Here is a 26,599-nt window from a genome sequence, read left to right on the forward strand (position 1 = left end):
TATAAATATATTTACATAATACCCACAGGATGATATAATAACATTATGGATAATATTGGGTTTTTATTAAATATCATACATCATCACTCTGATATAACGATAGTTCCTGTGTATATAAACAGTCACATCTACACAGTTACAGACATGCCCCTGGTAAAATGTTTAAAAATAGGTTTCTCTGAATTTACTCTTCATTAAAATGCTTTTCCCACATGCAAATCAGGGCTCCGAGGACAGATGTTGTCCTGGGTTGTGCCAATAATGAAGCCTGATGAGACAAATCTGTGCCCATGGGCTATAAAAATAAAATCTGACTTTGGCTATTTATTAAAGTATGGCGATTTGCCATGGCCTACATATATATATTTTTTTCCATCACATGGTCAGATATAAATATAAGCACGACCTAATCGTCACAGTTTGAAGATACAATAATGATCCTTAAAATAAACCATATTGGTGAAATCTATAATACAGCTACATGCAACAGATGACGATTTTAACGCACTATAATAATAATATTTCACACAACAGCATAAACATGTTCAAACAGCCAAACCAACACCCCAAAGGAATCTTCTTAGATTTAACATGTGTTTCTGTTATTTTGTCCAGCCTCTTTATGAAATGGGAATGGGGCCCTTGTACACAACACAATCCGTTTCTAAGGACCACGGGACAAAAAGAGCATGAAGAGAGGTTCCTATTTGTTTCCCATTGCAGATAAAACGTTTGATTCACAGCCATTTACTGTATATATACAGAGCCATCTTTGTCAAACACCGGCCTATTTTCTTCTGCCAGCCTGATGTTGATGATGGTGCAGCCTGTAGTTTGTTGTGATTGTGAGATAATTTCAGTTGCAGGAATGACTGAAACACTGGGTGGTATTTCCTCTTTACAGGTGAAACATCTTTGAAAACACTGCAGGGAGAAAAAAAAAGTCATTTTCAGCGGGATTATATAATTATAGTTTTGCTGTGTGTGTTTTTTCTTATTTTTCTTACCCAAGGCCGTAATTACTGCACACAGCCATGGGTCGTTACTCCTTTCAGCTGGCCTAATCTCACAGGGGATGAATAGAAACTGTCAATCAGACGCTGCACTCAGCAGCGAGACAAGAGGGGACTGATTGCTGCAGACACACATTCACACACACACACACACACACACACACACACTTTTCCTCCTTCCTCTTTCACTGCAGTGTATTCACCCACTCTATTTTTACTGATGCATGACTAAAACCTCACAAAAGCAGATTTTTACCATGTTTAACTGTTCTGAAGACTGCTCAGATTTTGATTTCAGTCTTTAGACGTATTAGGAAACATTTTTGTCCCATTCTGTGATTGTATTTTAACAACTGCTGGAACATTTTGGGCTCTTTTTGCTGCAATAAAGGACATTTGCCCATAGATAGATAGATAGATAGATAGCTAGATAGCTAGATAGATAGATAGATAGATAGATAGATAGATAGATAGATAGATAGATAGATAGATAGATAGATAGATAGAAAAGATGCTCTGCATACTTTAACTCTATATACTTTATTTCTGTGACAATACTTTACATCTTCTTTACATCAGGGTGGCCTTAGATTTGCACTGCAGGCCATCACTGAGCCTGTGCACACATGTAAAGAAGAAGAAGAAAAAATAGGCCTTTCTGCTGGTTAGTCAGATTTTTGCTACTCACATGATGGAAAATTTTCTGGCCACACCTGTGGAACCTGCAGCTCCATTTTGTTTTCTTTTCACAATCTTAACTAAATATTTGTGTCATTTCTCATAGTTTAATTGAATTAAAAATGACCTAAGGTGGAGCTGTTGTTGTCTACACGTCTAATTAGTAGAGCAGTGTATTAAATAATTTCCTAGAATGGGGGAAAAAAAAGGAAAAAAGAAAAACCTGTTCTTATTTTTTTTCGTGATAAAATCTGAGGATACATCTCTATGTTCGACTTCAAGACTTCATGTTTAACTTGAATGTTTTGTTCTAGAAATCCAGGTCGACTCTGTCTGTGGAGGTGGACAAACTGTTTATTTGCTTCGGCTGCGTCCCCGTGTGCGGTTGGATCATGGCCTCGTGGAGATGAATTTGATCAATCAGATCAATCAACAGAGATTACCGTAATCCTGGAGGTCACGGGGAGGGGACCGGGCCACGCAGAGTTCAACCGTCCCACAGACAAATCTGTGCAGGAATGACGAAGAAGCAGCTCCGTCTGCAGGAGCCCAGGAAGTGGGATTTCAGTAGTAGATTCGATAACAGGTGGTTTAAGGTTCGTGCACTGCAAAGAAACAGGCAGATGGAGGGACAGGTTTCTGTGTTTTATCATTTATTAAAGAATACGTCTTCATCCAAATCCGCATAAGAGCCTGCAAATAATGTATTTTAAACTGTTTACTTTTTAAAACGCATTTAGGCGATTTCTGAACAATAAAAAAAGGTTGAAACGATTCTTCACCAGTATGAACGCCGGGTAGCTACTGGTTAAACTGGACGCTGAAGAGAAGAATGAGGCTGGAATAAAACCTCAGACAGAGGAGGGGGAGGATATATATGATGTAAAATGTACAGAGGAGTGTGATGGACAGCCACACTCCTTTACGCACCATTCAGAGTTTATTATTTATTATCAACACACGGTCTGGCCTCGGTTTGAAGACGACATGGCACCTTTAGGAGCAAATTAATCAAATGTCATTTTTCATTCCCCCTGAATAGTTTTGTTTTGTTTTTACAGGTCTCTCAGGGTTTTGTCCCAGAACTCAAATGATGTAACAAAAGTGAAATAGTGACAAAGGCACATGACAAATAAGGTCACACGTAGTAAAATAAAAGCCTGCACAGTTTTGAACTTAGTTAAGAGGAAACTAAATCAGTTTATAATGTGGAAATTCAACCTAATTTAGAAATATATCAAATATTATACTTAGAAAAAAAATATATTTTTAGTAGTTAAATTTTTAAGATCTGTTACTAACTTGGGCTTATTTTTGAGTGCACATGTTGTATCTAAATAAAAAGCCTCTTAGGTCTGCTACGTTTAGTGAATTATATATAATGACTGCAGTGAAATCTTCTGGCGGCCAAAACACCGTGTCAGTACAGAAAATCAGAAGAAAATCATCTTTATTTTCCATTTTGACGCGAATCAAATGAAACATTATCCAGGCCTCAAGTCCCAAAATAGTTTATTGAGCGTTAAGCGAATAACTGAGGGGTTTAGGATAAATATCTGTAAAGTAAAGTCTTAATATTCGTTTTTCCTTTTAACCACCTGCAGCTTTTTGCCTCACATTTTATGTTACCAGAAAATATCAACACGTGATTTTCTCCATGTGAGCCTCTAATGCAAATACACGACTACTGTTAATAATCACAACAATAATAACTCATGAGCCTTAAAGGGTTTTTTTCCGTATCAAAACAGTTTAACAGTCTAAATTAAATTCGCGGTGTTTTCTTACACTAATCGGGTCCCTCCGTGTTTTTGGTTCGGTGATGATGAGGACGCAGGGATGTGTGTTGGAGCATTTAGTGTCAAAAATAATGGTTTTTAAAGATCGGCTGACAAGAGTTCGGAGTCCTATCTTGTCAGTAATGTCAAAAATAAAGTTTTAGCTGTTTTTTCACAAATTCACAGTTAATTATTTATAAAAAATCTTTATCAAGTGAAAAACTAAAAGCTTTTGTTCCTATAATCCACATGCACTGACTGGAACAGTCCTGCTGGTCTCCTGTTCATTTGTTTTGGTTTCAGCAGAAATATTCTAACACTCTAACAACACCTTCATTCAGACACAAATAAATGTGAGTACAAGCTACTCTTAGTGAAGGTTTACTGTTAGATGAATTACTCTGGTTTATTACTTTTAAGCCTATAGTTCTGGAATAATTTCCCATTTGCAAACCTCTGAATTATAATAAAATGTAGCAAACCTTAAATAAATAATGTAGAATTACTGTGATTTATGATCAAATTTGACTTATAAAACACAAAAAAGTAAATGCTACTTATTTACAGTAAATTATACTGGAGACATTCCTTTAAATGGCAACAACATGTTAGTGACTCAGTAGCTCACCTGTTGAATATAAAAACACAGGTGTGTTCTGACACCTGTTGGGCTGATTTTACACACTGAAACAATTATGTGCAATACACAGTGTTTCACATGATCACAGCTTTTGTGCTTTAAACAGCAGAGTGCTCGTTACTGTGGTGAAACTGTGCCGCTCATCGAGGAACGCACCAGACAAACCAGACTTTCCCGTTTATCTGAAAAGTAGATGGGATTATATTCAAAGAAAGTCATGTCTATAAGTGTTTTTTTCATTGGGATCACATAAAAAAAGACTTTACTCAGGGCGTTTGTAAGTCACACTGACTTGGGCTTCCACCAAAGGGTGTTGTGGTGGTGCACGCTGCCACCAAGTGTTACAGCAGTGAAATTACAGAGGCCACAAAGAAATAAAATCAAACATTCCCACGGGTTTATTCATTTCTGACATTAAAAACTACAAATCACACATACAAGGAGCAGGTATCAACAGATTAAACGCTACATTCTTGAAACAGTAATCTATCAAGCACTTTAGGTTTACACTAAGAGGGAACAAACCAGACTTTGACCTATTACGCACAAGCAAACATTAAATAAATCTATTTAATCAGCACTACACCAACAGCTAGTGGTCTAAGAAATAGAGGAATTACACACAGCGCTATTTCTTTAAGGCTGAATGCATTCAATAAGGTATAACAGATCATAAAACAAACAAATGTGAAAATTGATTAACAAAGAAGGAAAGTTTTATGTTTCAAAAAGGGGGATGGCACATGCTTCTTTAGCATAAATGCAAATTAAACAGAGCTGAGAGGCTGCTGAAAACATTTACTGATGATCATGTCTGCCTGTCTGTGATAAGAGCAATGGGACAGAGTGTCAGAAACACCTGGTTGAGAAAAGCAGGTGGAAGAAGTAGGGTAATAACACTGAAAAGACACACAGCTATTACGCTGGATTGTAATGGCAACACTTTCCTGGAAGCAGACACATTCTTCTGTCTTCTCCTTGTTTGAGCATGTGCAGCCCTGAAACTCACTTTGCTTCCTCCAAACTGTGTGTTAGTCTGGTGGATACAGTGTGTGACAGGGTCTACAGTTGATTTCAGCCTCCACTGAAGTGAGAAAACAGAGCGGGATCATGAAAGGCACTTGTGTCGCAGCATGTGTGTTACTGAAGGCTTCAATGTACCAAACATTATAATATATTGAAAACATGCTAATTAAAATGTACCAGAGCCCATGGTAATGTTTTTTTTTTTTTTTTTCTGGCCAGCAGTGCAAAAAGCCAAAGAAATTAAAAATTCAATTGTATAAAACAGAGAACGGTAGCAAATCCTCACAGGAGCCAGAGAAGAGACAATAACAGATACAATAACAAAAAGAAAATCTGTGTCTTGACATATTAAACCAGTGACTCTGAATCTGACTTTTGTGTCTATCCCTCATTATAGATGCACTATTTTTCACACATAATACAGGAAAAATCCATCTTAGAAAGACGGGGCAAAGCCTATTAAATTGATGCCATGAAGCTGGGGCGTGCGCTGTTTTGAGGCATTATTAAAAATAATAAAATATGTTCTTCTCTGTTATTGTCATTGCACTTGATGCCATAACCTCCACCTATTGAAACAAGTTCATACCCATAGTGAAAAAAAAAAAGTAGTAAGGGCAGATTGAGGTAAAGTGAAGTCAATTACAGCCCCTGAAATGCTTTGGACTTCACATACTTTGATTTTACATCTGTTTAAAAATGTCAAAGTTGGATTTTTCCTTTACATGGTGAAATGTTACCACACGAAGCAGCTTGTCCAAAAAAAAAAAAAAAGAATAAATGAATCAACACTGGTCTCCAGTGCCCCCATATGGTTAAACAGAGACATTATAGGCTCATCATTGCTTGAGTTCAATTCCATTCCCTGAATTGTGCAGGTCCATTCATTTCTTTAGATTTAATTTCAAGACTTTTATTGAATTTTTAATAAAGAAAAAGCCCTTATTATCTACTAGAGCTTATACATTTTGCACACAAGGAAAGTGAAGTGGACCACAGAGGCAATACAGTTAACCACTGAATGCAAAAAGAAAGTGACAAAATGTCCCTTCATATGTTTTTGATGTGGTGAAAATCACAGCTGAGAAATACTTTGTATGTAAATGTTGTCAGGACACAGATATCCAGGGGATAAACCGGTGAATTGCAGCAGATGGCACTAAATCATACAAGTGTATGAGTGGGAACATGTGTTTTCTGTTTGTAAAGATGGCAAGTGTGTATTTTGGTAGTTGTGTGGCCCTATGATGTCAAGTGTTGGTGTATATGTGTGTGTACTTCAGTGGAAAGGAGGAGCTTGGAATTAGTCAAATCCTTGCCAGTCGCTCTGTTCAGAGTCATACTCCAGCTCCACCCCAATACAGCGAACGCCCTCCAGCAGCATGGGTGTCCCATGGTGACGGTCTAGATAAAAGGCAGAGAGAAATACATTTCTCAATCTGAAAAATGCATTAAACACTTTTCAAGCACTTGAAATTAACAGGTTAAAGAAATTTGTGTGTACTAATGTGCAATTTATTCAGGGAGAACTTCAGCAGATGCATTGGTGATCAAACAACAACAACAACCCTACTAATAGCTTGACAACACACTGTACACAATTGAATAACCTGATACTAGCTCACTCTTCACTTTTTACAGTGCAGAAAATGAAGAAAATATAATTGTAACATAAATATAATATGGTGGTTCAGTGGTACAATTCTTTCCTACCATTTCAGGAGTTGGGGTTTGATTCCTGGCCAATGCAATATATTTTTCCACATCTCAAACGCAACACAAAAATAGGAGAGGATTGCACCAACAGATCCTCTGTTTTAATTTCTCTCTGTAACTCTATTTGTTATTAGCTATAAACATAACTAAGAATAAAGACTACTATGAATTTCTCCAGAGCACGTTGTGCAAATTATTTCTTCTGTAACAGTAACCCAGGTTGTTTTCATTTACTGAGTTGCAGATTTACGAAGGTTACTTTAAAGGTTTACATATCTCCGAGTGACCTTGAAAGCATCACTCGGGGCTTTCCGCGCACTAGCTCCGGAGGAAAAAACTCCGAGCGCGATGCGAAGCCCCCAGCTAAAGCAGGAGTGTGGGATATATGGGCATATATGGGAGTGACTTAGACCAAGAGGAAAAAGCTGGTTTCACGACACATGGTTAGGATCAACCGATATCCTGGTGAGTTAACTAAAGTTAGCTGTTCAATTAGCTGTTAGCATGAAACCCCCCCCCCCCCCCCCCCCCCGATTATCGTCTCAGGAATAATCACGGTTTCACGATTATACAATCGTTATGCATTAATTAATTTGGGGAATAATTTCGGGAGAATGCCGATTGAAAAATTAATTATCTTTACGTTACACAAACACATAGAGGCTCCAAGAAAAAACTGCAAACTTGTTGCATCATATAAAATGCTAAAGAAATCAAAAGTTTGGATACGTTACATTAAGCTCAGTGCCAACAGAGCAAAACGCAGTATATGAGGAAAAGACATTGCAGCAAAGGAACAAATTTGATGAAGCTCTTAATTTTTGCCGGCATCCTTTACCACCTGGTTCGAGCAATGCCGCTGCGACAGGCACCAGTTTTGTCTGTAAACAACTGAACAGACCATTGTGAATGTTTTTACAGGGAGAACTGTTCTGTCTGTCCAAATATAAAGTAAGCAATCGTGCATGCTTCACTTTTTACAGTGTGAACAGTCTGTCACTCAGTATTATATAATATTTCTTACATTTTGTCTATGAACAGCTGAGCAGACCATTATGAAGGGCTTTACAACAAGGTGTTTGATTTTCCCTTAAACACAAAGCTAAGTAAACCACGTCTAGCTTAACCTTTGCTTTTTACAGTGTGATAATAGTTGCATGAATGCATTGGTGGTTCAGTGGTAGAATTCTCGCCTGCCACGCGGGAGGCCCGGGTTCGATTCCCGGCCAATGCAACGTCATTTTTTCCCCAGTCTCCAGTGATAACTGTTCAAAGAAATTGTCCTTTTCAGTCTATGTGTCACTCAGTATTATAAAATATTTATTACAATTTATCTATGAACAGCTGAGCAGACCTTTAGTAAGGTCTTTACAACAAGGTGTTTCAAATTCCCTTAAACACAGAGCTAAGTAAACCAGGTCTAGCTTAACCTTTGCTTTTTACAGTGTAAATATAGTTGCATGAATGCATTGGTGGTTCAGTGGTAGAATTCTCGCCTGCCACGCGGGAGGCCCGGGTTCGATTCCCGGCCAATGCAAAGTTTTTTTCTTCCCCCAGTCTCCAGTGATAACTGTTCAAAGAAAGTGTCCTTTTCAGTCTATGTGTCACTCAGTATTATAAAATATTTCTTACATTTTGTCTATGTACAGCTGAGCAGACCATTATGAAGGTCTTTACAACAAGGTGTTTCATTTTTCCTTAAACACAGAGCTAAGTAAACCAGGTCTAGCTTAACCTTTGCTTTTTACAGTGTTAAAATAGTTGCATGAATGCATTGGTGGTTCAGTGGTAGAATTCTCGCCTGCCACGTGGGAGGCCCAGGTTTGATTCCTAGCCAATGCAATACTGCCCCCCACCCACCCGTATCCAAAGGGGTGACAAATCGTCCTTTTCAATTTCTCTATATATCACTCAGTATTATTAGTTAGAAAATAGAGTTGGAACAGTACACAGAAGTCATGGTTTGGTACGTACGTTGGTTTTGGGGTCACAGTTCAATACAGGTTTGGTACAACAGGAATAAGCAACAAATCCCCAGTGCTTGCTTTTCTCTATTTTGAACGGGCAGTAGTGCTTGGTCTTTACATGAAAATGCTTCAAAATCAACAAGGATGATGTCGTCTGATATTGTTAGCATATTGGTCATATTTCCACTCATGTACCGTATAGCTGCCTTACAACACAGACACACCGTCATCGTTCTATCTACGACTCGCTCTCCTTTGGATTCCTCATCAAGTGATGATGGCCGTGTGCAGATTTTACTAAATAAAAGCATAAAAATTTAAAATGTGGGGTATCATAATCAGCTGTTTTTCCATACATGGTCCTTGTATTCATGAACTCTCTTAGCTGAAACAAAGTTAATAAGGTGGTCAAAAAAAAAAAATAATTTTTTATTTTTATTTTTTTAAATTGCTCGGGAAATTTCCTCTGGAGTGCAAAGGCCTTAAGAAGGAAGTGCAGCAACAAATTGTCTTTTCAATTTCTTTCTGTGGTGAACAGTGTGCTACTTCCTTTTAAACACAGAGCCAAACAATCCAACTTTAGCGTACCGTTCACCTGTATTCGATTCCCGGCCAATGCAATAGCCTATTTTTTTCAATAGAAGAAAGAAGCAAATAATCGTATAAATAAATCTATGTCTTCTTAATGTAACCATTGCAGTTTAATTATTAGGTCTGCAAAGATTCATTTTCTTTTTTAGTTAAATCCTCTGAGAAACTAGAAGGGGCAAATTATTTTTCTGTTTTGTTGATGAATTACTTAAATAGTTTTTGTCAGTTGACTAACTGATTACATTATAAACAGTTACAGCATAACAATAAACATGACTAAGAGTAACAGCAGAAGACCAGGCAGAGCTTAATCTGCTGATCTGATTACCATACAGGCCTCAGTTACACAGAAACATCTGGACAGCTGTTTAAAACCACAGTAGCAAAGAAAATTAAACACCAGCACAACCACCATTTAAGGCTTAACATGTACAGCATAACGAAGCCCGACTGTGCAGGTCCTTCCAAACGATGATATTGGTTGTTTAATCTTTATTTTTTATCATCCAGTAATTTCACTATGGCTGCATTGGTGGTTCAGTGGTAGAATTCTCGCCTGCCACGCGGGAGGCCCGGGTTCGATTCCCGGCCAATGCAACATGCTTTTTTTTTAATTTTTTTTCTCTCTCTCTGCTTCCTCTCTCAATTACCACCATACAGTAGAACTGGGAGACTAACCACATTATAGCTGACTGTAGTCATAAAAAAAATTTTTTTGTTAGAAATACTGACTGCAGCACAGTCATTTTACTCATTCAGTCGAATGTCTAAAAGCAGTGGTAGAGCTACACTAATAGCAGAGGAAGAGGCAAATCATAATCCTCATCCCTGCCTCACTTACACAGGCATCAAACAGATGCTAATGCCACGTGTTGTGAGTAAAAATAAACATTCACCAACACAACCATCACTGATGACTTAAGACACAAACTGACCTATTCCAGCAGGAGGCAGCAGTGTACTAGTAAAAATATTGCAAGTGCAACCTTCTGCTTTTCTGAAACTTATAACTTTAAAAACTAAAAGAATCAGAAATTAAAGACTCCGAGATGCTGTAATAAACATAGTAAGCAAACAAGCTTCAACTTTTTTTTTAAATATGAAATTACCTTTTCCAAGCAAACTATTCTGAGACTTTTTTAGACCCACTGCATACAGACTCAGAAAATATGACAGATCATTAACAGCATAGAGTGTAAGGCAATATTAGCTGTATACGCAGACACCCCATAAAAATGAGATGAGCATTCATGTTGATAAAGTTATCTCACCCATGACTCTGGCATGAACTTTAACTTTGACACAAACGCCATCATTGGTCTCGCTCAGCAGCAGCACCTCCTCACACAGAACTCCCTCCTGCTGGGCCATGTACTCACACGTTATCTTCAGACCTATTTAAAACACACGGAAATGAAGATTACAAGAAAAAAGAGAGACTAAGTTTCCTATAAGAACTGAATAGAACTGAGGACATTGAAAGCAAATTATTTTTTTCAGTTTCAATTTTCTGTTTTTTAGTTTAGTTTTTTTTTTTTCCCCCAATTTCAGTTCTGACACATAAGTCTCGTGGGGACGGGTTTACATGACATGTCCTCATTGGCCAGCTACTTTTCAGTGACTGTTACTGTACGTCGTTCTTACTGGTCAGCTACTGTTGCCAGGGGTGTTGTGCTGAAAAGTGACTGTCTTCCTAGAGACTGATTATAGCCAGAAGGGGGACTCAGCCTGTAAATGTGACGCTAGCCTGGTTTTTCTCTGCATTCAGCTGAATTTCAAACTATAATGAAGTTAGAAAATAGACACTGCATGCATGTGACGTTTAAAGGTTAACCTGAAACCAAAAAATGAGACTTCAGACTAAAAAAATAATTATTTTCTTTGAATTAGGGCCGCAGTTATCGATTACTTTTGGAGTCGGGTTTTCAACCAAATATTTCAGCACTTACTCGAGTAAGTGGATGAAATAGACTTTTGCATTTTTAAACAACACTATTGTGTAATGCATGACAGAAACAACAGGTTACCTGGAAATTATGTTACCTTGTGTCAGCTCCGTTGGGTGAGCCAGTCTGGTTCACAACTGGATGCTTTCTGTTCAGATGTTGAAGCAATGGCGAAGTGCAGTTGTGGTTCGCCACTTCTACTTTTTAATACATGCATCGCACCATGTTGTCATCTTTTTTAAGTTTGAAACAATCTCAAACCTTGAACATTTTCTGCCTTTTACCGATGGTTTTGCTCTCTGCCACAGCGCCAACTTTTGATACTGAAATGTGTTGTGTGACAGTGATTACAGTGATCAGAGACAATGATTAAGAATTTGCTTCAAGCATTTTTTGTAATCAAATTCATCGATTTACTTGACGATTCATTGCAGCCCTACTTTCAATGTCCTCATTTCTGTTCAGTTCTTATTGTTTCAAATCTCATTCCATACCAGACCGGCCAAAAGAACAAAATATCAGCATGGTGAAAAATACACAAACACAGCTGACTGTGTATAGTCTCAAATATATTAAATAAACAAACAGACACATCTGCTGATGACATAAGCTGATACAACTTCACAGTCTCACCAGAGCACAATTTAAAAGGTGTGACAGTATGCTGAAAGAAATGAGGAGGTTTACTGATGAGGGAAAATGCATTAAAGACTCACACATTCAATATTGTTGTTATAGTTTTTTAGCACATGCAGGAGCCACATGTTTGGGGTTTAGCACCTTTGACAGTATGATAAGTGACAGGAATTTAACACAAACACAGGGAAGCACATAAAGTCAGTTTTGTTTTTCTGATTCCTCAGAGATTGATTGCTAAGCTAACACTGTCTGAACTGTCTGTTTCTGTAATCCGCAGCCATCTGGTACCCCAGCAGCCTGTAACAGTGCTGCTGAGAATTACTTGTAAAATATTTCGCTCACAACCAGACACATACCAAACCTGTTGTTTATCCGTTATAAGACACTGAATGTTTGTTGCATTGTACTTGGCTTAGGAAGATTAACTATACACTACGTATCGGCAAAGGGAGGTTGATCAAAATGTTTACATGCTTGCCTGTTTTCTGAAGTGTAATTTTTCCTTGTTTTCCCCTGGATTTTTCTGCTCTCAGTCTTTAAGGGAAGTGGAATTATCTTATCCTAGAAGTGTATTATTTTAGATGCAGAAGAAGCTGTAATTACTGTGTTTTGCTTTCCATATTCATGATCTTACCCTCTGGTGCCGGTGTGATATCAGTAATCCGGAGGTGAGGACTGGGTACTGGTGCTGGACACACATCCTTCCCCAGAACTGGCACCTCAGGCAAGGTGAACACTATTTCATACCTGTGCTGCGCCTTTAGGAAGCCAACCTAAGCACAAGAAAGGAAGAGATATTTAGAAAGGCAAACAACAAATTTTGAATTAATCCCATTACACCACAGGAAAAGAGTCTGTTGAGAAAATAACAGAGAGATCTATACTCAAGGAAATCAGATTGTCCACAGTCTATGCTTACTACAGCTCAATAAAAAATATTTTTATGAGCAACATGAATAACTAATTCTCATAAATATTCCACTCGTGGGGTGGAATTCTACTTGAAGGAATCCTTTAATTGAAATAATTCATTATTGCTCTGGTAGTTTTAATCCCCTCACCTCTTCCAGATTGGCAATTCTAGCCTGGTGGAAAATAAAAATGAATTACTTTCTGCACTTCATTTAAATTCAAGAGCCTAATCTTATTCACCTACACCACCTGCTGCATCAGTATGGAGGTTATAGTGGAGACTTTACAGCAGCCAAATATGGAGGCCAGCATGGACCCCCAAGATGCAGGATCAAAGGTCAGAAAGATCTAAATCACAGTCAAACAGCAATATTTCTTATACTGTTCACATGGATCAGCAAAGCGTATTACTTTTCCAAATTTAGAAACAGATATTTGTCAGTAATTTCAAAATTGCATTCTTGGTCACACATTTCACATAAAATACCAATTGCAGCAGAGCTGGGAATAACACCATGAACTACTTTCAAGGTGATCAGTAAAATCCTCAAAATCAATTCTGGAGTTGAATGGTAACCAGGAAACAAGCCAAGACTGGCTGATACAACCTTGTGTGATAGTATTTTAGAAGTCCAGCAGCTGTATTATGTTCACACTCAAGGCATCATTTTTTTAGCTCATCCCCACTGAGGATCAATAGTGTTGTTATGATTAATTTGACAAAAGCATAACTGAATTATTGCTTATATACAAATAAGACTATAAAGGTAGGTAAGTGAGAGAAAAATCAACAGAGAGGTAGAGACGGGTGAGAAGTAGTGGTAGCTGCATAATATTTAGCAAAGAGAAAAATTCATGAGGTAATCATCAGAGAGAAGCAGGGAAAGCCTCACAGAGGAGACAGGATAAAAAGGAGAGACAGCCAAAGAGAGAAGGTGACAGCAGGGAAGTAGAGGCAAGAAGAGATAAACCCAAAGCCCCTCCAGCTAGAGCTGCAAACGCTGGCTTTCTGCCCCACATGACTTGTGGTTCTAGCAATGGGCAGAGCAGAGGCTGAAAACAGCAATAAATGAGAAGAGAGAGAGGGAACATTGGAGGAGCGCTGCAGAGAAAAACAATAATCATTCTGTGAGCGCTGTCCTACGCATGTCCAGAGACTGTGAACTGTCACTGAAAAATTGATTTAATATGACGTTCACACTGCAGATTTAGACAAAAGAGGTTGTGAGCTCGTGAAATATCTCAAACACTGAAAAGTGACAAATGAATTCAATAAGTAAGCAATTTGACGCTGTCTACTTAGGCAGTCATCTGTGCATGAATTACTGCATGTTGACAGTAACATGTTGTCTCTAAAGATCTACAGCGTTTAACACTGTAGTTGGATGCAACCAGACACACAAACGATTCAAAGTTCATCCAGAACAATAATGTAATTCTTCTGACAAGTTGAAAAGAAATACCCAACATTTTATGAAGTTGTTTGTCATTCCAGTTGACTAAGACAGTTCAGCCAGTATTTGTGAACATAAAACAACACTACAAAGTAGGAAGTTGAGAACTTTACATGAGGGCCCTTTCATTGAAATGAACGTGGTCTGGAAATAAAATGGATAGTAGGCAAGCCACTGATGTTTAAGCTCCATTTGTGAGCTTGTTTAAGGTCTGGTTTTCAGTTAGTGGCAATGCAAGCACAGCCTTCTGACATACAACTTAAGTGGATTATCTTACTTCAATTAAAGTCATAATCAGGGTAAACATAAGTCTATGAACACATCAGTTATTGAACTTTCAGAATTGCTGTGGTATGTAAACAGTTCACTCTGGTTTCTGTCCATGCTCTGATTATGCACACCACAAAGGTCATTGAGGCAAGCAGATGCAAAGCCAAAGGTACCAAAATAAACAGTCAGAAGTAGCTCTATAAAAATGTTTTCTTTTTGCATTGAACAGTGTAAATTAATTCTTTCTGGGGCAAGTTGAAAAAATCCTGCTTTTTAGCTGCAAAATGCATCATGTTCACCAAATAGTTGTTTGTTTGGTGCTGGTGAGTGGAAGATTTCATTAGTGATGATTCTCGATGGGTTGGTCACCCTTCACATTACAGTTATCTGATATATTAATACAAAAAATAGATTAGATAGATCAGTGCTGCTTTAGGTTAAAAATATATGTCAGTCACTATTACACACCAAACATCCTACTTTCATTAACACTTAATCTGGTTACTCACAGTAACAAGATTGTAGTTAATGTGCTTGTAAACCTACTGGTTATCAGTGGAAGAGCATTTGATCTGAGTGGTGGTGAAAGTTCACAAGCACTGGCTGTCCTGTTTCATTCCAATAATTTTATTTAAATACATGGCCTCACACCTCCCCAGCCGATATCTGCAGCACTGACAGCTGCTCATTTGTATCCCCTTCTTTATTATCCTAATCAAAACTGATACAGCTGTTGTGTGCCTGCATATTCCACCTCACACACTCCCACCTCATCTTCGGCCTGTCTGCAAGGATCGGCAAGCCACCCCCCAGCTGTTTCCATAGCAACACACCACCACCACCACCCTCCCATTGGCTTCACAATGAGCCACGATGCCGGGCTGACAGTACTCTGTGCCCACTCTAACGCATGCTTAAAGAGCTCTGAGAAACACGCACACACTCACAACAACGTGCTGCTCTACAGCCAAGATTTCTTCTCCACATGCACACACAGCTTTTAAGAAACTGACTTGGCTGTGAATTTGTTTCAAAGCTTGGAGAGGCTTAGTTACTGTGACCATGTCCGTAACTTTGCTTTGGGATTTTCCTCTGAGAAATAGTAGAAGAAAAAAAAGTTTAGCCTGAAATCCCTCTGAAAGTTTTTTGGATGTTGAATTTACCAAAGCAGGAAGGTTAGGTTTGCCAGTGGAAGTGAAATAGCCAGAAAATGACAACAAATACAGCTTCAGTCATTGTGTAATATTGGTATCATTTATTCTAGGACCTATTCTAAGTGCAGGCAGGACAGCTTTTCAAAAGCTGATTTTCTGTGCCAGCCACTTGAACAGAAACAACTCCATTAGTTGTTAGATAAATCATGTGGTTGGTCCTCCTGTGTCCATGTCTTTCCTTCAACATTTAGACGAGTGCTTCTTAATAGCTTGCACATTAGCCACTCTTACTCATGTGTGCGCTATGTTCTTACTGTTATACTATTTTTGTCTTCATCCAATACTTAAAAACACGGCTAGAAGTCCGCAGTCATGCTAAACAGCTTTGTGTGCCTCTACTAATGCACAGCAGTGCTTTGAACTCGATGCCAACATCACAATATAAAAATGCTCACAATGACAACATATGACGTTCAGCTGCTTTTTACCATGCTCACCATCTTAATTTTGTGTTTTATCATGCAACATTTGCTAATTGGCCCTCAACAAAAACTAAAATAAAATAATCTGGAATATTTTGTCTGTGTAGTATAAAATGTGTTGGCCACCGACCTTTAAGCTGTTGAATCTTAAACTGACACTGTGTTTTCATCATTATTTTATGAGCAAATTTAAATGATTGTGTGATCTTATCAAAAACAGAAAACAAAAACGAATCACTCAGTTTGAAACATTCCCTTAGTGTACTACAGCAGAGCACCTATAAGATGTGACTTTGCAGTGACTGAGCATAACACTGATGCTAAGATGGTGGAGAGAGTTCTTGTTTGTTGAACATTTCCAACAGAACATACACCGGAGCAGAAGCCCATTTTTGGGGTTGAGCATGTATAAGGGATAGGTAGCAATACAATGACAACAAATACATATATATATATATATATATATAAGAAAATACAATTAGGGAAAACAAAATAAATAGAATGAAAACTGGGGGAACTCAAAACAGATCTCACACATCAACTATGCCTATCAAGTGTCTAAACCCACCTTGACCATGAAGTTGCCATCATCCTCTTGAGTCACCATGACGATGGAGTCATGCAGCTTTTCATCGAAGTGAACATGTGATGGGGCGCCAGCAGCGGGAGGTTCCTCTGAGAAGCGCACGCCCCCTGCCTTCGCACAACCTGAGAAAGATGGAAGAGACATGAAAGGTCAGACATGAATGCACTGAAGGAAAGGATACACTAAAGAACGGCAGGTATCTCCTTTCATATACATAAAGGAGAATGCAGTGGAGAACTTCACCAAGACAGTTACTCAAACCTGTTCTGGTAGTCTGAATACTCCTAGAACTGTAAGTGAGCAAGAACAGTGCTGGCAGGACTAAAGCAACAGGAAACACGATAAAAAATAAAAGAGAAAGTAGACATGAAAAGATGAAACAGAATTAACACTTGAAAGGTTTTTGACTTTTTTTCCCTAAGAAAAAACAAAGAGAAAAGGATGTAGACATTATATTCATAAATTTTAGAACAAAGTTAAAAACCCAAAAGAAAAAAAAAAACAAAAAGCTGCAAATTAAAGCTTTGTAACTTAATAAAATTTCTATCACTGCTGCTTTGCAAATACTAGACTGAAATAAAAAGTTTATGGTGGTAATTCTCAGGTGAAGTGCCATTTAAACCACTGCAAACAAATACTGCACAACAAAACGTATTTCAAAAACCAAAACATGATGGAATGGCATTTGATTTTGTGTCACGTACAGTCTCCTTGTTGGTCCATAGAGATCTGATCCGCTCCGATTTTCTTTTCATTAACTGAACAGAAGTTTCAGTGAGGTTTTACTCACATGCTTCATCTATTTGTACCACACTTTTGTTGTTTTTACTAATAGGTCAACTTTTCCACCTCAGCTATTCTCACACCATAGGTATAAATCTGCTGTCTTCGCCTTTCTGGAAAAGGTCTCTACCATTTTGGGACCTGGCTGCAGGAATTTGTTCCAGTTCAGCCACAGGAGTGTTAGTGAGGTCGGCCATTGATGCTGGTCGATAAGGCCTGGGCCACAGTCGCCATCCCACTTCACCACAAACATATTGGATGGTGTTAAGGTCAGGGTTCTGGGCAGGCCACAAATTTTCTTTTCTTTCCAGTAATATTATATTAAAAAGTCCTATATGCCAGTTATCATGAGATCCCTGTGTCAAAACGAAGGAGTTAAAAAGGTTAGGCTTACAAACTAAACATTATTTCCCTTTAGGTTTTGGTGCTTTTTTTATGACACTGAGACATGTAGATATTTATTGTTCTCCTTCCCAGGCCTTCACTCTCAGCGTGGGAGAATGGAAACTTGTTCTCCAAATAAACCCCCTCATCCCTAAAAATATTAATTCTCAGAGACAACAAATTTGTTTGAATTTCTTCTGAAAGTGCTTTGGATCTGTTTACCCAGCATAATTTCCCCAGTTGTCAAGAGAGACAAACATGTACAGAAGCTAAACAACATGACAAAGATAAACAATATGAAGAACATGCTGGCTACCTCTGCCACATTTAAATAACCTTTCAAATGTTTATTAAATATTCTATTAATAGAAGGCCATTCTTTCAAAGGCACTGGGACTTATCGATCACTTGAATAGGAATGTCATTTCTCCCAGAAACTTGTTGGAAAAGTGTACTGCATGTGTTAGTCAACGTGTTTCATCAGATGGACCAGATGAAAGTTCCCAGCATGGTGCCAGTAACTAGCTGGTAAACATAATGGGGCATTTAGCAGCTATAAAGGCGTCAAGATTTGGTGGCAGCCAAATTAGGGCCACAAAAGGAGGCTGAACATTGAATTTACATTTTCCACATGGTAAGAAACACGTCTTCAAATAAATGATAGTCGTTCTGTAATAATAATCTGCTGTGTGTCTAGTGATACCTGAATAGCAGCTGTTTGATAATTCAGTCACCATAAATCCTTTGTAAGGTGACATTATGGCCAAAATATTACTGAAATAAACATCACATCCTGATGTTTATACTGTGTGCTTTAAATACACTGTGGTTAATATCAAAGAGACAAGTGTAAATAATTGTAAATTGCTTCAGCCCATTTAATTGAATTCATATACTGCCTTACATTCTTGCATTACATGAAGCACAGGCTGCTGCCATCTCACTTGGGCCCAGTTCTATTAAACTTTTATTTAGACTCATATTAGGGATTAGAAACCCTTGCTATCTGCAATTTGGGTCACAATAATGAGTTCAGCTGTTACATCATGCTCCGTATGTGAAGGTAGAAATGGAAAGTGGAAATAAGTAATGCTGTTTAATACCTGAAGCTCTACATACCACATCAAAATATCTGGCAATTTGAACAATACAAGCTGGAAGTTCTTATAAAAGATACAGAAGATGTAGGATATGTAGTATAAAAGATTATTTTATTTTATTACTGTGATCCTATACAACATGATCTTCCTTCCTCTCCCAAATCCAGAGAAATGCTAGCAGGTCAGCTAGGTCGATGTCTGAATGTAAGCTTTCTTATCAATGTATCTAATGATTGGTTAGGCAGCTGTTGAACATCTTTGAGCATATATGCATTGAACTTTAGCATATTCCTATAAATGCATGAATGACAGATGGAAACTTGGCAAACACTAATCTTAATAATGGCATCCTTTCATACTGTAAACAGCTTATCAACAGTTAGTGATAAATACCATAGTGTGGAGCCTATTAAGAGAGGGGGGCTTTCATTTGTCCAGCTTAACTTCCTCCAAAGTGAGACATTTTCCATCCAAGCAATATGAAACTATTAGGGCAAAACTATCAGAGGCATGAATATATCTAATCTAATACTATTCAGCTGTGCTGATTGATTGTGCTCCCTTAAAAGGGAGAAATGCCTCAGGGACTGACAGATAATTCATTCTTGCACAGAAAGGTTGTTTTAGAAGATAACGTTTCCGAAACATTTAATGGCTCTTTTAGTTGTTAACCTCATAACCCCAAATGTATAACAATATGGAAACTGCAGCAGCATGTAATCACCCTGTTTTAGCCCCATTGCCTTTATAATGGATTCATGTAGGTTTTTTTCCATATCACTATAAAGTTGCTATTGGTTTTTAAAATATTTCTTTTAATCATACCTTCAGTGTTGCTAAACACAGAAACAAATGTCTGTCAGATAATCTAACAATATTAAACCATGATTTGTTCTATTTTTTACAAATTTGTTTTCCGACAAACTGCAGAAACAAAGTTTGGCTTTGAAACAAACACTCAGCCTCAGATTTATTGCTTCAAAAACCAGTCAGAGGCACAATCACAGCTGTAGAGAAGTAACAATGCTTCATTCTTTCACGTGGGAACTAAACAGTGCCAAATTAACTTGACCCCGAATCCAAGACTAAATATATTTAAAACTGTAGATCACTTTAAAAGTCGCAAAAGAATTTGAAGCACAGTGATTAATTGTTTTTTTAGGTTTGTCGTTTCTTAGGTGTTTTTTTTTTAGCAGTAGTGGTGTTGTACTACTTTTCATTTCTGGAATTATAACTTTGACTTGATACCACAGAAATACACAGAGATAGTAATGGTAATGCCAGAAGAGTCTTGGTCATCCAAGTATGGATGTGCTCCTGTCTTTAATCACCTTACACTATCTGTGCAAAGTTCATGTAATTACTACTTCCAGAACCCTGTTTATCCAAAAGACCTCGTTCTATTTCACAACACCAGGGAGGGTAATAAATCACTACTCGTCCCATCCTGTTCAGAAGTTTTCCTGGAACATCCTAAGCAGTAATTTTCTTTAACAAAGCATCTACTCATCACCCCAGGAAAAGATCAATAAATATAAATGATGTTCACAATGTAAAATTCAACAGGAGCTAGATCATTCAGCGCTGGTAGTGTTAACATACCACTGATTATTGTTTGAGTGATCAACTATTTGCCATTATTTCCTTAGAGTGAATAAGTCAGTTGCACAGTATTTATGTAGTAATACTGTATAATGTACACAGTGTCATCTCTCACAGTGTGTGCCACAGGTCTCACCTCCAATGTTGTCACTATGATTATTCATTTGTGATGCTGCTGGCTGCTACTCTACATGGGGGAAACGTATCTTTCACTGGCACATTTTATTGCATTGTTTGAACTGCTTCCTTCTTTTTTATTCATTCTCTTTCTGTGCTGACGCATCTGTATTTGATGGACTCCCGCGCACGCACACCAACAGTGTTAAAGCAGTAGCAGAGCCCTGGATCAAGCCTCTGTGTCACACTCATTACTGCAATACTGAGGTCTGTGGCCTTGTAGAAGGGATTGATAATCCCAGACAAAGTGAGAGCAGGGACATACACCCACACTTACTGTCTCTGTAGTGGCAGACCCATAATCGCACAAATGCATCTACACACACAAATTAACATGCGCAACCTAGTGAACTGGCTTATTTCACATTAATCTACTTCTGGTGCTCCACTAATCTGTCTGTCAGTGTATCTGCTTGTGCTCTGCTGAATATTACATTGCTATGTCCATCTACTGTATCAGGTGTCTACTTTCCGAACTCTTTCTCCCCATGTCTGTGGCTTCTGCACATTACTAAATTTCCCTCTTGCTGATAAATGTGAGTGTTCCTCAAACTAGAAATTGCAAGCTTCTCCAGCAAGTGAACACATCACTAACTGAACACCAATTTTGGCAGCCTTTGTAAATAGGCAAAATCCATTATGTTTTAAGTGCACTGCTGGCCAGCTTCACAGTTAAGACTGTACAAATGAATATCTGCTTTTATCTACTTTTTCCTTCCACATCTCCTCTCCCAAATATATCCACATAAGTGCAAACACAATGTGAAAGACAAATTAGTGTGGTTCTTTGGCAACCTTGCCTGTTGAAATATTATCCAGCGGTCACAAAAACAAATATTTCCTACTCACATTTATAAAACAGCCTACTTCTGTTTTCCCAAAGGTGGCAACACATTCCTACTGCTCCTTAAAAAGACAGCAAACACTCTTCCTGTGCCATTTCAGACCATTACAGACACAAGAAAAATACATTTGGCAAAAGTCAATAAAGAGGCTTTCTTTGCACCGGTGACCTTGTCAAACCAAACAAAGGTTTGCAGAATGGTCCTTGGAGACAATAAGTATCCAGACTCCAGAACTGAGGCTTATTCATGGTAGTAATAATGTGATGAGTCATTTACAGCTCTCTCTGTCACTTCTTGCTCTCTTGCTGGCTTTGTTACCAATGTTTTTCATTGTGTCTTTCCTAATTTTGAGGAAATACATTTGTTTGCCTCAACAAAAATCTGTCGTAAGGCTGCAGATATGCCAGCACTAACACACCCAGCTGTGAGAGGAATCAACTGTGAATTTTAACTTAATTGACTATGCTAAAATGCCACCAGATTGTCTGACTGGTGGAAAGGTCAGAGCGTTGGAAAGTAGAAAAAAAAAAACCTTTGGAACCCAGCATTTGCAGAAGAAGATTGAAACCTGGACTTTTTGCATTACAGGGAGCATTTTAACATATGTTCACCTAAAGTTGGGTTGGCTTTAACATGGACATCCAATATTACAACATTACAAAAATTTAAGGAAGTCTAATTTATGTACAGCAAACCACTCAGAAAAGAAATTTAGATAAAGTGTTTTTGATTCTGAACTTTCAAATTAAATCTAAAGGAAAGAAACGGAAAACATAAACAAAGTGCTTAATTATTCAGTAGCCATTTAAGCAGCAAGCAAAAGCACTTAATCCTAACAAGCTGACACTGGGTTAGACTGGGCTGTCCACATGTTGAATATTAGCTGGTCTTTCTTCTGACCACCTAAAAGTGGTATCTACAATTTAAATTGCTTTCTCCTGCTTCCTAGACCTGAAGAAAATCACCATTTGACTTACTGTTACTGAAATACTTGAGGGAGCTAAAGTTTGAATATGAAAAGTTACAATAATTGCAATAAGCAGTGAATACAATAGTAATAACTCACGCTTTTTTGCAGCAGCCATGTCAGAGGAATTGGTCCGATACAGATACACTCGCGCACACACTGTCACAGCCTTGTCATCTCAACAGTGTGAACTCAGAAACACCCTGAAAAACAAGTTAGGACAGAGGAGATGATGAGAAAGAAGCACTGAGCAAAACAAAGCAAAAGCTAGGCAGAAAACAGGAAGCAATGTTCAGAGCAACAGAAGCACACAGAATATAAGAAGGGAGGTGAAGGATGTGCATGTGATAGAAATAAAATGAAAAAAATAATGGCTCACTACAGCCAGTGTGTTTTTCTTTCTAATTCCAAAACCCCAGGTTAGCCTGTATTTCAGCTGAGAGCACAGCTGTGCAGTACTGGTCAGCCCAGGAGTACCAGGGACAAACAGAGACTTCAATTAAAGGAAAACAACAAAACCGTCTAAGAGGATTAACTAGAGGCTGAAGCTGTTGTTCGTGGGCTTCGCACATATGGAGAATATTCATCACATCTCTCCAAGGTGCTTCATAATATAAATACTGAAACATAGAAAATACATAATACACAGTGGAGTGCTATAGTCTATTTAATCTATAATAAACAACAGGTCAGTTTTATAGGGTATACATCAATAGCACATGCTCACAATGGTAGATTTAATATTACTAAGTGTAGCAGTGGTAGTATTGTAGTGAAAACAGTAGAGTTTGCTAAATCTCCACACAGTTACCAAAACAGTTTGGCAGCAGCTAATGCTTTGATTAGTACGAAAGCATTTGTACTGGTGCTTTGTGAAAATCAGCTTCATGGGCTTCTTAACCCAATCAAGCATGAGAGTTTTGAATCTTGGGAAGCCTTGTTTTTAGAGTTTTCTGGTCCCTTTTAATAGGATGTATGTTTAATTGTTCCTTCTATTGTAAGGACTCACATCTTTGAAGCAAAAGACCACATGAATCATATTGGATTTGCATTTCCTTCATTTCTTTTAGCACCAAAGTCACTTTTCCTGCCAGGTGCCACATAACAGAACAAAAAAGTTACAATATCACATCCACTGAGAATAGTGTGGTATCAGAGGATGATCCATTTTTAACAGTGTGCACTATCAGTGCTATGTAGAGTGCCTAAATGGGTCGCTATGATTAGAAAACCACTGATGATTAGAAAACCACTGATGGGATTCAGATGTACACGCTTCCAGCTGTGAGAGCACTGGTGCGACACATAAAGTATGTCTGATTAGATGGGACAGAAACACATCAAAAAAATTTTGCGACCTTATCAGGGTTTTAATAAATGCTTCAGGTGAGTATTGCCGTATCCACTTCATTAACAAAAGTTACAGTATCTTCTTTGTCTTTATCGATTTTCCACTTGCTAATGGAAAATTCCTGGCTTATTTTCATAATCGTGACAAGCCCTGCTGTTGACAACGATAAACCTGCACACACCTGTGACCTGTGACTGCAGTAACATCATTACAAAGGAATCCCACAAGACAAGAAACACAAGAAATCAGACAGATTTTAAACCACAAGTTAGCAAATTTATGTGCAAGAAAAAACAAAAGCAAAAAGTAGTTTCTGCCCAAACTGTCTGTCCCAAATATCCATCACTACAAATGTCCTTGTTCGATTTAGTGTTACCATACCTGTGAATACGATTCCTGTGCAATGAATTACTACAGACACCTTTGAGCCACAGTTTTCAGTTTTACATTCAAGTAAATTATTTTAAATAATCTGATTACACTTTTGGTTTGTTTACAACCTATCTGATCATCTGACTGCCTATACAGTCTTGTTCCTTATACAACGACCTTCAAAGTGTGTGAGCGTTGAGCTTAATTTGCATGCTAAACCACCTGTTTTAAATCCTGAAGCCCAGCCAGGCTTTGTTGCTGACAGCTCTCCCTCAGCTCTGCAGCAGCGTTGTCAAATTAAAATTGCAGATGCCGCCAAGAGCAGCAACAGGTACTCATCTCCTTCTTTGAATTTATGCTTGTTATTTTGGGAAAGTGATTTGCTCTACTCCATGTGAAACTGGCACCCATGGGGTGGAACAGGAAACACGACAGTCACTACGAAATCAACATGATCTCACTACACTGTTAACCCTATACAGAATGTACAGCATTATATCTTTGTAAAAACACCAAAAAACATGTTATTATACTTTTCAGTTGTATAATATTCATATAATTAGAAAATAAAATTGTAATATACTGAAAGTGACATATGAATCAATAACATAAGATACATAAACAATGGTGGATATTGTACTTAAAAAGAGCAAGAATACAGGATATTACAAGTAATGGTATTCAAAATATTAAACGAGTAACACAAGTACACTATAAGTATGCAAATATAAAAGTGTCAAATGTAAAAGTACTCATGCAGAGCCAGTACAAAAGAACCTAAAATGTAATAGTCATACAATGTTAAATCAGATTACTGGGTTGAAATTATTGGTGCATTCATGTGCAGAAGACTTCTGTGTCCAGATGTCACAGCTGGACCTAAATATAATTATGACATATACTGCAGGAGCAGCTTCAGCTATAATATTACATCGCAATTTATTTACTGATTACATTTTGCATTCATAAACGTAAACTGCATAATAAGTGGTAACTTGGACCAATGATATGCAGTGAAGTAAGAGTAAAAAAGCTGAATTACAAGAATCTCTGAGGTGTATTGAAGTAGCTACACTACTTGAATTAATGGACTTAACGTTATGCACTTTGCACCAGTGGCTATAACGTTAAATATACAGTGACTTTTTCAGCAATAACATAAATGTACGTGTTAGCTACCCCTAGCTGTCCAAATGGACGACCCTGTCCTTCCTAGATGCTAGTAACCTTAATTTTAAAAAGTTACCGCGTCAACGCAAACTGTCACGCGACCATTTGTTTCGCATTGTTGTCTTTGTCCCTCATGCTTACCTTACTTCACTCACGGCAGGTCAAAGTCGTGTATTTAAGTGGCCAGATAACAGAAGCCGTCGTCTTATGCCCTTGTTAGTCTGACTTGGTAAAGGGAGTCCGGCTCGTAATAGCACCGGCTCAAAATACAAACGGACACCAAATCCTCCAGTCCCCCTCTTTTCTCCGCCGCACTTTATCTGTAGGGCAATTTCCGCATTTGATCACGTGGTTCGCTCGCGAAACCTCTGGCACTACTTATAATTGATGATTATCAATAATAAACCTCGAGCTGTTATTGACATGTGAACAGCGCCTCACCACTGTCTGAATCGCCGAGGATCAGAAGTGGGTGTAAAACAAGAGCTGACCTATGTCTGCATCTCCGGACACCAGGGCTTTGGCGATAGCGCCATCTAGTGGTGACTGTGAGGAGAGTGAAATTTAACACCTGTTTTCTTTAAGGGTTTTTACACGATTAGTTTCCAAACCTACAGAGGTAAACAAACTACATTCCCCTTGAGTACTGTACTTAACAAATTAAAAGCACTATATCTATTTTATGCATTTTTATATCACTACATATCAGAGGCAAATGTTCTGCTTTTTACGTGTCTGACAACTATCACTTTTTAGATTTATGTTTTCATATGCTTCTCATCTAGTGAACACCATGTGTCTCTAAATTTGGATTCAATTTTTAAGATCTTTTTTTATACATTGAATTACTAAGTGTTCTTTTATGAAAGAGTTAAGCACATATGTTCTCACATATTGTAGATCATATACTGTAGATACTGCACTTGTTGCTAATTGCACTTTTGGTTAGATGCATTTCGTTGCCTTGTACTGGTAGACGTGTAATGACAAAGTTGA

At 38.0% G+C, this 26,599-nt stretch overlaps 1 protein-coding gene and 4 non-coding genes across 5 annotated transcripts; 4 read left to right on the plus strand and 1 right to left on the minus strand.

Moving 5' to 3' along the window:
• Nucleotides 1–4,482: 4,482 nt before the first annotated feature.
• adisspb (adipose secreted signaling protein b) lies at nt 4,483–26,073 on the minus strand. Its single transcript, XM_026298793.2, has 6 exons — nt 25,745–26,073; nt 22,810–22,913; nt 16,835–16,974; nt 12,629–12,767; nt 10,681–10,803; nt 4,483–6,539 (listed from the first exon to the last, which is right to left on the minus strand). Exons 2-6 carry the CDS (start codon nt 22,826–22,828, stop codon nt 6,439–6,441), a joined length of 522 nt encoding a protein of 173 aa, XP_026154578.1. The 5' UTR covers nt 22,829–22,913; nt 25,745–26,073; the 3' UTR covers nt 4,483–6,438.
• On the plus strand, nt 8,015–8,085 carry trnag-gcc (transfer RNA glycine (anticodon GCC)). Its single transcript has one exon. It is a non-coding gene; the product is annotated as a tRNA-Gly (tRNA).
• Nucleotides 8,318–8,388, plus strand: trnag-gcc (transfer RNA glycine (anticodon GCC)). Its single transcript has one exon. It is a non-coding gene; the product is annotated as a tRNA-Gly (tRNA).
• trnag-gcc (transfer RNA glycine (anticodon GCC)) lies at nt 8,623–8,693 on the plus strand. Its single transcript has one exon. It is a non-coding gene; the product is annotated as a tRNA-Gly (tRNA).
• On the plus strand, nt 9,936–10,006 carry trnag-gcc (transfer RNA glycine (anticodon GCC)). Its single transcript has one exon. It is a non-coding gene; the product is annotated as a tRNA-Gly (tRNA).
• Nucleotides 26,074–26,599: the final 526 nt, after the last annotated feature.

The sequence above is a fragment of the Mastacembelus armatus genome, chromosome 18 (assembly GCF_900324485.2).
Source record: "Mastacembelus armatus chromosome 18, fMasArm1.2, whole genome shotgun sequence".
Taxonomy (NCBI): Eukaryota; Metazoa; Chordata; class Actinopteri; order Synbranchiformes; family Mastacembelidae; genus Mastacembelus; species Mastacembelus armatus.

Bases quoted from the DNA above. Each gene is read 5' to 3' on its own strand.
- adisspb (XM_026298793.2), bottom strand. The intron at 12,768-16,834 runs GTGGGTTTAGAC...TCTTGTGCTTAG, and splicing joins ATGGCAACTTCATGGTCAAG to GTTGGCTTCCTAAAGGCGCA. The intron at 6,540-10,680 runs GTGAGATAACTT...CCTTTTATCTAG, and splicing joins AGTTCATGCCAGAGTCATGG to ACCGTCACCATGGGACACCC.